General features: G+C 44.1%; 2 protein-coding genes across 2 annotated transcripts; one reads left to right on the top strand and one right to left on the bottom strand.

The window, feature by feature from the left end:
* The first annotated feature begins 694 nt into the window (after positions 1-694).
* bmp10 (bone morphogenetic protein 10) lies at positions 695-2823 on the top strand. The gene is made up of 2 exons (XM_028996435.1): positions 695-1085; positions 1784-2823. The coding sequence occupies exons 1-2, from the start codon at positions 695-697 to the stop codon at positions 2821-2823; spliced, it is 1431 nt and encodes a 476-aa protein (XP_028852268.1).
* A 6974-nt stretch (positions 2824-9797) lies between these two features.
* ch25hl3 (cholesterol 25-hydroxylase like 3) lies at positions 9798-12422 on the bottom strand. Its single transcript, XM_028995449.1, has 2 exons — positions 11894-12422; positions 9798-10406 (listed from the first exon to the last, which is right to left on the bottom strand). Exons 1-2 carry the CDS (start codon positions 12322-12324, stop codon positions 10058-10060), a joined length of 780 nt encoding a protein of 259 aa, XP_028851282.1. The 5' UTR covers positions 12325-12422; the 3' UTR covers positions 9798-10057.
* Between the last annotated feature and the right edge of the window lie 98 nt (positions 12423-12520).

Here is a 12520-nt window from a genome sequence, read left to right as displayed (position 1 = left end):
TCACGACTCGTATCCTGCCGCATTCAAAAACATCAAAAACGTTTGCTGGGCAGAAATGGTCAATGAAGCAAAGTCCCATCTTTCAAACCGCACCAGTGGAAAACAAATAAACAAAAGTGGACGAATCTGCCCCGGCCCTCCCTCCCGAACAAGAATTCCCTCTAACAAGGGAAAGGGCTACCGCAAGTACCCAGGCGATGTTTACAAAGTCCTCATTAAGGAAGAAAGCAGATAACACGCACAACACTCACATACGCACACGCAGTCCCAAACACACACACACACACATAGATAAGGAACAGAAAGAAAGAGATAGAGCAACAGAGAGAGACAGAGAGAGAAGGAGCGTCACCACGAGAGGAAAAAACATAAGAAAAGAGATGCCCCAGTAGGATGAAGAGTTGAAGTCTTCAGACATCAAAAGCACATCAAAAGGTGTGTCCCGGGACGGACGCGCGGAGATCTGGAATAAAAGCTGTTTGGTGGCAGTCAGAGAGCCAGCGGAGGAAAGAGGCAGACGCTCCAAGACCCGTCTTCTGCTAGGGGCCGACAGCGTCCTCTGCCCTTTGCACCAACCTGTCTAGATTTCGGTGAACTTGGCAGACAGGCGGGAAGCTTTGTTTTCAGGGACAGTCTCAGCCTTTCAGGAGTCCTCATTCCCATTGTTGCCAGTCCAGCACATTGGCCTGAAACCATGGCTAGCACAGGAGCCTCAAGGTTTCAAAGCGTCTCCGCCATTGTGAGCCTCGTCATGCTGGTTGTACCGTGTTCCCAGCTTGTGGACGGCAGCCCCATCATGTCACCCGAGAGGCATCGGCCAGCGCTGGGGCTGGAGGATGGGCGAGGGGGTGTAGTGGATCCTTCTCTGCTGGAGCAGGACAGCGAGGTGGACATGAAGCGCCTGCTAGAGACTCTGCGGGGACAGTTTCTTCGCACCTTCAACCTGTCCGGGATGGGCCCTCCCATGCAGCCTGGTGTGGCTCGTGTGGAGCCACCAGAGTACATGCTGGAGTTATACAACCGCTTCGCCAATGACCGGACCTCCATGCCCACCGCCAACATCATTCGCAGCTTCAAAAATGAAGGTACCCTCTCCATTTGTTGTGAATTATATTGCCACATGAGAGACATACGTAAAATGTTCAGTTGTCTTTTTGTCTTGGTTGTAAGATTGCACAACTTTATAATATTGCAAAATATTGCAAGAAACCCAATTTGACGAGAGAGTCTTTGTTTATATGTAGATGTTGTTTACCATATGTGATTTCTCCAAAGTAAGTTACAAGACCACATACGTTTAAACAATGTTCTTCAGAAACAAGAACATGTGTTCTTTTTTTCATATATATATTTTATATGTATATTTGCAGCATTTGCAATACTGTGGTCTGTAGCAGTCCACAGTATCATACCGTGCAATTCATACTGCATATCATACCATGTATGACTATGTATGTGACAAATAAAATTTGAATTTGAATTTGGACACAGAAAGATGTAAGCTGATGCCTGAAACAGTTGTTCATCTAAAACTCATGGTACAATATTACTAAGAGAATAGGAGGATGGATGGATTTTCTAACTGGAACGTCAACAATGTTAGCCAGAACCATGAAGGTGAGGACGGGGACGGGGACGGGGGAAGGGGGAAGGGGGAAGGGGGAAGGGGTTCCAAGAATAATAGGTAAGGATCAGTAATGTTCAGGATGTACAACAATGCAGGTCAGTTTGTGTTCAACGCAGTGTTCATGTGTAATTCTTGCTGTGTTGTCCCCACGTGCAGATTTGTCACCATGCAGTGTGGGGCCCAAGGGCATCAGAAGACACCCACTGCTGTTCAATGTGTCTCTTCCCCACCATGAACGCGTCACATCAGCTGAACTGCGCCTTTACACCCTGGTCCAGATCGACCGGCGCCTCTACGCTGGAGTTGACCGCAAGGTCACCGTGTATGAGGTGGTGCAGTATGACACGGGAGACGCCGCTGGAGAGTATGGCGACCAGCTAGAGCTGGCGGAGTTGGCATCTCGGCAGGTGTACGGAATGGACAATGGCTGGGAGTCCTTCGACATGACCACGGCCATTCACCGCTGGAGGAAATCAGAGTACAGCACCACCCACAGACTGGAGGTACACATTGCGAGTTTAAACTCGGAGGATGAGGAAACAAATGGAGGTTTGGATCATGGGGATGGAGGACAGTCCCAAGATGGGACAATGGAGATTGACACAAACCAGGAGGACAGGCACAAGCCCCTCATGATTGTCTTCTCAGACGATCAGAGTGGGGACCACAAAGGTGACAAGCGAGAACTGAATGAGATGATTGGATATGAGGCCACAGGTGTTGGCCTTCAGGACAACCTAGAGCTTCTGAGGGAAATGGAATTGGCTGGTATGGGACCAGAGGGTGATGAAGGTGAGCCAGATGAAGAAGCTCTCCTCCAGATGCGTTCCAACCTTATTTACGACACCGCGGCCCGAATCCGTCGCAATGCCAAGGGCAACCAGTGTAAGAGGAACTCGCTGTACGTGGAATTTAAGGACATCGGCTGGGACAGCTGGATCCTGGCACCTCCCGGCTATGAGGCCTATGAGTGCGCGGGCATCTGCACTTACCCACTGACCAAGCATGTCACACCCACCAAACATGCCATCATTCAGACTCTGGTTAACCTAAAGACTCCACATAAAGTGTCACGTGCATGTTGCGTACCCACCAAGCTGGATCCCATTTCACTGCTCTATCTGGACGACACAGGGGTGGTCACCTACAAATACAAGTTTGAAGGCATGGTGGTGGCAGAATGTGGCTGTCGATAGTTTGTAAAAGGACACTGTCTTCAAGATTTCTTAAGATGTCTAAAGGTGCCCCTGAACCAAAATTCAAGGACAGGTTACAAAGTTCCAGCTAAACTGGGGCAAATAAAAAAAGAATTGCTTCCTTTCACCATCATGTGTAATAACATTTGAGTAACGCAAAGGACTGAGGACAAAAAGAGTTTGACGGAAAAAGTGGAGAGTATGTACAGGATTTTTGGTATTTGGTGAATGTGGTATATATTTGGTATATCAGGACAGAGATTATTTAACGATGTACAGAACAGTCTTCTTACAGTCTGTAGTACATGAAAGGAGGACAGAAAATCAAGCGAAGAGAAACACAATGGCCACAAACACACATAAAAACATCAGATACAGAGGTATGAGGAACTACAGAAATCCAGAAATCCAAGAGACACTATTGTGCAGTTTGTTCAGCAGCCATGTGGAGAGCTGTGTGGTTTGTAGAATGGATTCGTTGACTGTTGCCATCCATTACACTCATGCCTTGAGTTAATAGTGGCAAGTTAGAGGGAAGGACTTCATTCAGGATGGACAGGGTGGACCACTTCAAAGAGCAGCCAGTGCTCATGCAAGGAGGAGCGCTGTGACATTTTCCATTCAATGCTTTCTTAACATCTGCTCAACCTTTCTCAGGATAATCCAAGCTGAACAAGTCAGGCCCTCCTCATCATGTGCCCTTTCCCAACAAAATGCGCACAAGCAAATAAGCACTTCATTACGTTTTTAAATCACAGTGGGAACAGTGATAGGGGTGTGTGCCGGTGCATGGGGCATATTGGTTATCGCTCACCCTTCACCTCCAAGTAGAGTCACATGCCGTGTGAGGCTCTCTCCCACTCTCCTGTGCCGCAGCGATAAGGAGGTGTTGGCACCGAGAAACATCTGTCCTGCCACTCAGGACTGGAACACAGGACGCCATTCCAAGCAGTTTGGGGAGGTGCCAGTGGAAGCGGAGGGGAAGGGGAGCTTTTGAAGGGGGTTGCAGGGAGTCAGAGCTGTCAAGATTCCTGGGCATTCTCCACAGACTCAACTCTTTGACCCCAGACCACCTTGTGATGGTCAGTCTCTTACTTTCATGGACAAAAGATTTCCCGCTTGGCCCTTATCATCTTGAAAATGAGTGGAATCTGTGGCGCATGGACGCTGTCCTCTCGGACACTCGTACCGCCTGCAAGGGCTCACCAGTTCTCACCACATGAGTTGCCTACTGAACAATTTTTATGCAATTTTGGGCTTCCCAAGATGCCTTCTGTTTCTTTGCTGCTTGGATACAAACTAAAAGCCTATTTATTGATTTATTTATTACTGTGACTCATAGGTTGTATAAAAGTATATACATAATGTGCAAATTAATTGGCTTCATTAAGGATATATACCATGCCTGTGTTACAGTGAATGTCATCTGAAAATATATCTGTTTAATTTAAAGACATATTCTATTGAGTTTTGTAAATGTTTTGGTGTCGTGCTAGTTGTTGTGCTACAGGATCAACCCACTTGGCCAGTCGTTCTTCTCTCTCCGACAGGGCTTTACATCGTTAATATAAAGACCATGTGTCACTTTCTCTGTAAACTGCTCTCTGAACCGGCAGATATATTTAGACACAGAATGTCGTGTCTAACGCTTTGGGAAAGGACCGAGGCCTCAATTCATAAATTCTGACTGACCACCAAAGGCTATCACTAATAGGCCATAGTTTACATGTGTCAGACAACTCCAGAATCATGGGAAATGCGCTGGACGTCCAGCTAATGAATACAACAATAAACCGTCTGCTCCATGTCTGACGAACTGCAGATGCGGACAGTTGCTCCAAACAGCCTGTTGACAGACTTTGTCTCTTTCTGTTTCTGAAAATGAATTCAACTTGGCAAAGGCACGTGTATTTGGAAACAGCAGACACCTCTGTGTGCCAAAGCTGCCATGAAAAAAAAGTACATTTCCTGAACAACACAACTCACCTTTTGAATGTTGCAATGTATGCTATTTCTCTGCCATTAGTGGGAAAAGGCCAGTGTATGTTGTTATGTTTTGTATGCTCTGAACTTGAGAATACAGCTATTGTGTTCTTGAATACAAAAAAAGTAATAAAATCTACACTATACCACTGTAATCCATTATACCAGAACCCTAAAATATTAGGGTTCTGAAATATTACAACATATACATTTGTGATGGATTTTCATGAATTGCCTAATTTGCATGGCTCCATGCTTTATTTGCAACCTAATAAGGAATTTGCCAGATCCTCATCACATATGAATGTGGCCTGTCTTAATTTTAGTTTTAGTCTAGATTTTGCATCAAGATGTCATTTCAGTTTTTATTAGATCTAGTCACGTCCAAACTAATTTTAGTCTAGTCAAGTTTCAAAAGTCTGAGCATTGTAGTCTTATTTTAGTCAGAATTATCCATGGCTATTTTAGTCTAATTTTAGTCCATGGAAAATTGACAACATTTAAGTCGTTTTAGTCAAATTATAGTGAATTTTAGTTAATTTTAGTAATGCAATTCTATTTAACCCAATTAAGATAGTACAAGTACCTAGTAGAATAGACAAATTTTAGTCAAATCCATTTAATAAATAAAACAAGGTTATCTTACTGTTATATTGTTGGTACCTTCTAGACTCACAAATACTCTACATCCATTCCAGTGGATACATTTCTCCCTATGTTTTTTAACCACACATTCTGTTTTCATTTCTACTTTATTGTGAAGAAAAACAACACTACATTAAAACTATTAATATGATCTTTGTCATTAACATTAAGGATGACTTATTTCTGCCTTATTCCAGAAAAATATATGTAAGGTCAAGTTCAAGTGAGCTTTAATGTAATTTCAGCTACATTCAAGTTAGACAGTAGAAATGTGTATTATTAAGTAATAATACCTGAGAGATGGCTATTGTGAGCTCTGCTGTTACAAGCTTTGTCAGAAGTAACCAGGAACAAGTTACATGGGGCAGTGGTGTAAGGAAGTGACCCGGTAATTAGAAGGTTGCCAGTTTGAATCCCGAGCCAGGATTCTCACATACACTTTTAACGTTTTACCTTTTTTTTAGCACATTGGCTCAATATCCTGCATCTCAACAGGAGCAGATGTTCAAATCTGAAATGAAAGTGAAGTGATTTTCATTGTGAAACACAGCAGTGCACACAGTGACACAACAGAATGTGTCATCTGCATTTAACCGTCACCCTTGGTGAGCAGTGGGCAGCCATGACAGGTGCCCAGGGAGCAGTGTGTGGGGACGCTGCTTTGCTCAGTGGCACTCTGAGTCTTTTTTTAACCATGCAGGCACCATTTTGCAGGCCCTGTTTAAGTGTGTACTAGAACAAATGTGAATGCATTTTGTGAATTTATCCTTGTTTGAAGCAGTGAAAGTAATAAAACTGTTGCTGCACCTCCAGAGTGCCTTGGCAATGAGTAGCTTATGCAAATATTAAGGGTGAAGATATGAAAAACGAATCGTGCTGATAACAAGCTGCATTCATCTCAGCATGGAAATACAGGACAAACCCTGTCTTGTGGCTGTTCAGATGGTTAGTACACTGGATAGCCATGAGACAATAAAGACTTTTTAAATGAATTCCATTGTTGAGTGCCACTGACAGCAATCATTTTTGTTCTTATGGTAATATACTGTTATAATAGTTATCTTAATAGTTATCTTCAGACATCTTTCTGAGGTTGTAAAACCAAATGTGATACAGTGGCATCACAGATTTTTACACAGATTCTGGAATGAAGGATCCAATGCAGGAATCCTCTCTGGATTGTGAAAAAGGAGGTGTTTCTGGACTATATTTGAAGGTGCCTTTGAATTGGGACATTCCTGCTACATCTTTGGAAGTATGGACCACTGAATTGATATGTATCTTTCCCCACTCGCAGTATTCCTCTGTCACGTCAGAACTAACTGTGGTATTATGCCAAACGCAGTCTCCATGGAAGCTGCCAGGAGCAAAACAGTGCGTGAGATACATGGAGAGACTGAGCAAGGTGTTAAGTGCCTCCGCCAACAGGGTTTCTCGCTCTCAACACGCTCTCCCATCACTCATCGCACACTGCAGAAACACGCTGAAAGGAGGAAACAAGCTGGAGCTATTGCCTCCCGCCCTGGGCACTAAAGTGGGCAGCAGTGAAAACCTGGAGATAAGTCACCTACTGTACGTTTCACAGAAAAGAAAGGACATGTTCCTGGTTGGCTCTTCTGCTCAATCAAGGTAAACAAAGAGTTCCAACTATTGTATAATGCAGCTTAATGGAGCATAAGCGTCAGCCACATTGGTTCCCTTTATTGGGAAACTTTACATTCAATCACCTCAGAATTTTTTTTTTCATCTGACACGAAAAAGAGAGAATTAGTTCAATTCTTAAGATGTTTCATGCTGTCCCAGTTACTGCACTCACTGCCAAAAGTAATTACCTTTGTTCCGCAACACTGTTTGAAACTTCTTTCAGTGGGAAAGCTGAGGAATTTTAATGTATTAGTCCAACTAATACATACCAGGGTTCAAGCACCCTATCCAATTACCGCAAGCCAACAGACAAGCCTAGAATGCAGGCTCACTAATGAAATATTTACAAGACTGTTGAAATGCATGAGTCTGGCCTCTGTCACCTTAAGTCCTGTATCCTGGAACTGTGTTGGAAAAGGAAGCTGTTGGTACGTATTGCAATGCTAATCCATGCACGCAAATTGAAAACGATCCATGCAAAAAAAGCAATGGATTTATTCTCTTTATTCAACACTTTCATCCACAAATCAAAGACAAGGCACATAAGGTGTGGCAAGCATGATGACAAAGAATATACTCTTTGTTTAGGGTTGAGTGGGAGTACTCACATTTCAATATTCCCCAAAGAACCAAAATCCTGGTGCTCATCAGTCAGATCAGAATCACAACACTCACTTGCATTTCATTGAGACAAGAAAACTCTGCACACACACAGTCAATTAGTCCAGACCCCACCAACCAAGCCGAGCCCCGGCGTATGATTAGATGCGAAAGTGCTGACATATGGACTGCTTAATCTTCTAAGAATACGTGTCCACCCGTGTGCTAGCCAGCATAGTGCGTCTCATTCTCTCGAGTCATTACATCATTACAGGTTCCGATAGCTCTCTGTAATGTTGCCTCGGAATGACGTTTGAGTCTAATGGAGCCTATCGCCTCTCCCTGGGCATCACACGAGGCCTTATCCAGGCATCAGGGGGACACCTCCACCCAGAGTCGCACTCTGATGTTCCCTTCTCTTATGCCTGGCCTCAAGGCACACCAACTCTCTTTGAGACCTCACACAAACTACCGATTGCATTTATTACTAGAACGTGTGCGTTGTACAAAAATAATGGCACACTGACCACGCGCTTAACTGATTAAACGTGACAAGATGACCGTCCAAAATATATTTTATTAAAATGTTTCTTTATACTGCAATGCAGCAGGGGGAACAAGACAAACACAACAAAAATAACATCAATGCATTAGCAGGATATTAACAACTGGAATTTACATTTTTTTTCATATTTGTATATATTATAAATATAGTATATATAAATATTAGTATATAATAAATATGGTGATTTATAATGGCATATGGTACCAAAGCAAATTCCGATTGAAAAATACTATCACAAAGCAACAGATTACAGATCATATGAATATTGTCGTGAAATGATTTCAGAGCATCCATGAAAAATAGGCTGCTACCAAATGTGTAAAAAAGCATTTTTAGACCCAAAGAACCAAATAAATACATACACCTCGGATAAAAACAAGGTTTGCACATTTCTTAAGGAACCCTGTAGACTAAAGACACAGAAGACAGAGTTAAGCGGTGAGTTGAACGTGGTTATTTACATGAGAGGAAATGTCCTAATTGCCTGTAATAGAGACAGGGAAGCTCTGGCATTGGGGCGAGGATGCTGCCCTCCATTCAGTCAACTCTCTGCTCTGCTGATGAAGGAGATAATAGTTGTGCTTCTGGGGCCCAGGATGAACAGAGGGCACGTGGCCCCAGGAAATGGGCCGCAGTCACTCCACCAGGCGTCCAGGCCTATAAGCTACGTGTTCGTCTGCACTGTTGTCGTGTCCTTCTGTTCCTCGACTTGCAGACCAGAGCCACACCCCAAACTGTTTTTCATACTTTCCATGAATAAAAAACTCTAAATGAGATATATAAACAGCATTTTTCCCTCCATGACCATCTAAGGTCACAAATTTATAGAACTCATGTGCATATTTGCATATAGTTAACAGTTGCATTGCTTATCTATTTGTTTACACGCATACAAAAAGACACGTGTAGGATGCCAAGATTAATCAAAATGACATTTTGTGAAATAAATGCATGCACAGTACAGGAGACATTGAAAATTCCCCAACTAAATGCATCAAAGTAGTAATATATATCCATTCAAACTGAAGTACTTGTCTTTAAGTTTGCAAGGACTCAACAAAAAGTGGTAATGGGAGGACACCCTGTGGAGTATTCAGGGTATTGTTCCTCTGAGGTCAAATAGCGGGGCCATTCCTGAGCTATTGAACATAAAATGTAAAACATTAACAAATCTGAATGTCCCTTTCACTATGATTCATTTTTCTGATGACTAGTAGTCATATTCATACAATTCAATGTATACTTAGTGTTCCTACAATCAGAAGGTTGCCGGTTCGATTCCCGAGCTGGCAAGGTTCCACCGAGCAAAGACCCACACACAACTCCCCGGGCACCTTTCATGTCTGCCCACTGCTCACTAAGGGAGATAGTTAAAAGCAGAGGACACATTTAGTTCTGTGCTGTGTATCACAATGACAATCAGTTCACTTTCATTAAAAAAAAAAACAAAACATTTCCTTTAACCCTTAAATTTCATTCCATGGTTTTGCCAAGGCACATGTTTGTCTTTTTAAAAATCTTTTTCAAAGCTGCCCTGTGTAAAACTATCAGAACTAAGAAAAGAAAAGATTTAGAGTCTTACTCTGTTAACAAGAAGAGTTTGAAAGTTCATTTAGTTCAGTAGTGGTTGAGTTAATATTCACAAGGTTATAATCGACTTTTAAACTTTTTTCTTTCAAATGGCCAAAGAGAAACCAAAAGAGATTGGAATCATGGACCTCACATTAAATTCAAATCCACACTGGCTGCACTGTCCATAGTGAACACTGTAATGTGTGCAGTCTATGGGGAATCTTCCTACAGCATTGTACCAAACAACCAGTCCCAGTGTTTGAAATAGGGGGCATAATTGCCTTTGAGCTTCTCGTGATGAGCTTGGTGGAATCGTGCACCCCCAAAGATGGGTATCACTCGATGGAAGGAGAATGGAAGATCGTAGCCACAGTGATCCTCCACAGCCAGCCAGCTGTTGAGAAGGTGGAACAGGAGCTCGCTCATGGGGTGGCATCCCACTATCACGGTACTAATTATTGCCAGAAACTGCAGGGAAAGTAGCTCGGGGATGCTGGCGTCCTGGGCAATCAGTGCAAACATGTCATAGTTGAGGTGATGAGTACGGTGGACATGTTGATAGAGCCAGTTTATCCTGAACCACACAAACATAAAGAGACTGTCAGTCTGAGAAACATCATGATACATTACACATGCACAGTCACCAAAACCAAACTTCATGCGCAGAGCCCTTATGAATCACTTTTTGTAACAGGTTGGAGAGCAGCTGCACAGTTGCCTCTATGAACCCTGGAACATTTACATTTACATTTACAGCATTTATCAGATGCCCTTATCCAGAGTGACTTACAATCAGTAGTTACTGGGACGGTCCCCCCCCGGAGCAATTTAGGATTAAGTGTCTTGCTCAGGGACACAATGGTAGTAGGTGGGATTTGAACCTGGGTGTGTTAGGCAAGTGTGTTACCCACTAGGCTACTACCACCTGACCAGGAACATTCATCTTGGTACAACTGAACCTGCATCGAACAATTAGCTGCACAAAATGAACCCTTAAAGAACCATTAAGTGATAAAATATGGTTCCATATGAACTTAAAAGGGTTCTCTAGCAGAACAATGGCACAGTGGACAAAGAACATGTTAAAACTCTGCCCCCCGATCCATTACACACTGCGGTACATTGCATGTTTCATGGCACCTGTCTGTGTTGTAAGTAAGAAATTACTTGCACTGGAAAAACTGTGTACTGGAATGGTGTCTGGATGCTCCCAACAGCCCCACCCAACACCAGTGGAGTGCATTTACACACAGAAATGAAATACAAACATCGTTTGAATTATGGAGGACCTGAGGGAAGCTCAGCTCCCCTGAAACTGAAACAAGCCATTTGAACGCCTCCCTTGCTCTACACTTGACAATTATATATACACCACGATTAATCACGTGAAAACTTTTCCCACCTTTCACATGACCTATAACCTATAGAGTTAAACCAAAACCAAAACAAATCAAAATACAAAAACCATACAATAAGTTGGATGTGTGTGTGTGTAAGTGTGCACACGTTACAGTAGAAAACTAAAATCAGTCCAAAATCTGACAGATGTGGAAGGATTCTGCAGGGAAGTCATGATGAGCCAGACTGATAGATTCCTACCCAAGAAGATGCTGCAATTAAATCAAAAGGAGCATCAACAAGGCCGAGCGGTTAAGGAAGTGGCCCCGTAATAAAAAGTTGGCGGTTCGAATCCCGATCCGCCAAGGTGCCACTGAGCAAACCCATCTTGATTGGGTTCAGGTCCGGTGACTGTGGATGCCAGGTCTCCAATTTTTTTTCAGTAGTTACAGGGACAGTCCCCCCCTGGAGCAACTTAGGGTTAAGTGTCTTGCTCAGGGACACAACCTGGGTCTTCTGGTTCATAGGCGAGTGTGTTACCCACTAGGCTACTACCACCCACATAAGTCCATTTGTGTTCATTCATAGTTTTGATGCCTTCAGTCACAATCTACCAATGTAAATGGTCCTGAGAAGGTGCCCCCAAACTTTTGTCCTGTACTGTGTTCACAGCATGGAGCATTTTAATGGTGATGCAGCAAAACTGACATAAAAATTGCTTACTTGTGCATGGTGATATGGATGAGGAAGAAAAGGGAGTCAAACAGCAGCAGGGCGAGGATGATTTGGCGCAGCAGGAGCAGGCAGGACGGTGCCAGTTCGGGCATATCGAAGCTGCGCAGGCTGAGCAGGAGCGCGGTGGCGGGCACCACGCCGACCAGGTAGTTGACCAGGATCCTGCCCAAACTGCCCACCCAGCGCCACAGGGAGCCGCCCGGCTTGTCGCGGATCCTGTACCCCCCGATGCCGGGGTGCAGGCGTCGGAGGAGGTCGAGGGCCAGGAACGGGACGCAGAAGAAGAGGTGCAGCACCAGCCCGAAGGACGCGGACACCAGCGGGGACCGGAGCAGCTGCTGGCGGGCGCGCAGCGCGTCGTACGCGGGCTGCAGCCACAGCCCCTCGGCGTCGCCGGGCGAGACGCTGGTCTGGTTCATCGCTGAAGTTCGGGAGGGTTCTGGTCGTGATCCGGGGAGCCGAAAACTTGCTGCGAGTCTCGGACAAAGGGGCCGCTATAAATATGTGCAGGAGGAGAAGGCATTTCTCCGTATTTCGAGCTGTGGGGGTTCCGGTGCACCGACCCGAACCCTTCTCGTCTGATAATATCACAAAAAAAGAGACATCTATTTCAGA

This window comes from Denticeps clupeoides, chromosome 11, assembly GCF_900700375.1.
Source record: "Denticeps clupeoides chromosome 11, fDenClu1.1, whole genome shotgun sequence".
NCBI lineage: Eukaryota > Metazoa > Chordata > Actinopteri > Clupeiformes > Denticipitidae > Denticeps > Denticeps clupeoides.
The sequence above is the reverse complement of the archived record's forward strand: the minus strand, read 5'-3'. Positions and strand labels throughout refer to the sequence as shown.

Excerpts from the sequence above, each read along its gene's own strand:
- bmp10 (XM_028996435.1), top strand. The coding sequence starts at position 695 with ATGGCTAGCACAGGAGCCTCAAGGTTTCAAAGCGTCTCCGCCATTGTG. Across the intron at positions 1,086-1,783 it reads TCGCAGCTTCAAAAATGAAG|ATTTGTCACCATGCAGTGTG; the intron begins GTACCCTCTCCA and ends CCCCACGTGCAG.
- ch25hl3 (XM_028995449.1), bottom strand. The coding sequence starts at position 12,324 with ATGAACCAGACCAGCGTCTCGCCCGGCGACGCCGAGGGGCTGTGGCTG. Across the intron at positions 10,407-11,893 it reads ATCCATATCACCATGCACAA|GATAAACTGGCTCTATCAAC; the intron begins GTAAGCAATTTT and ends TGTGTGGTTCAG.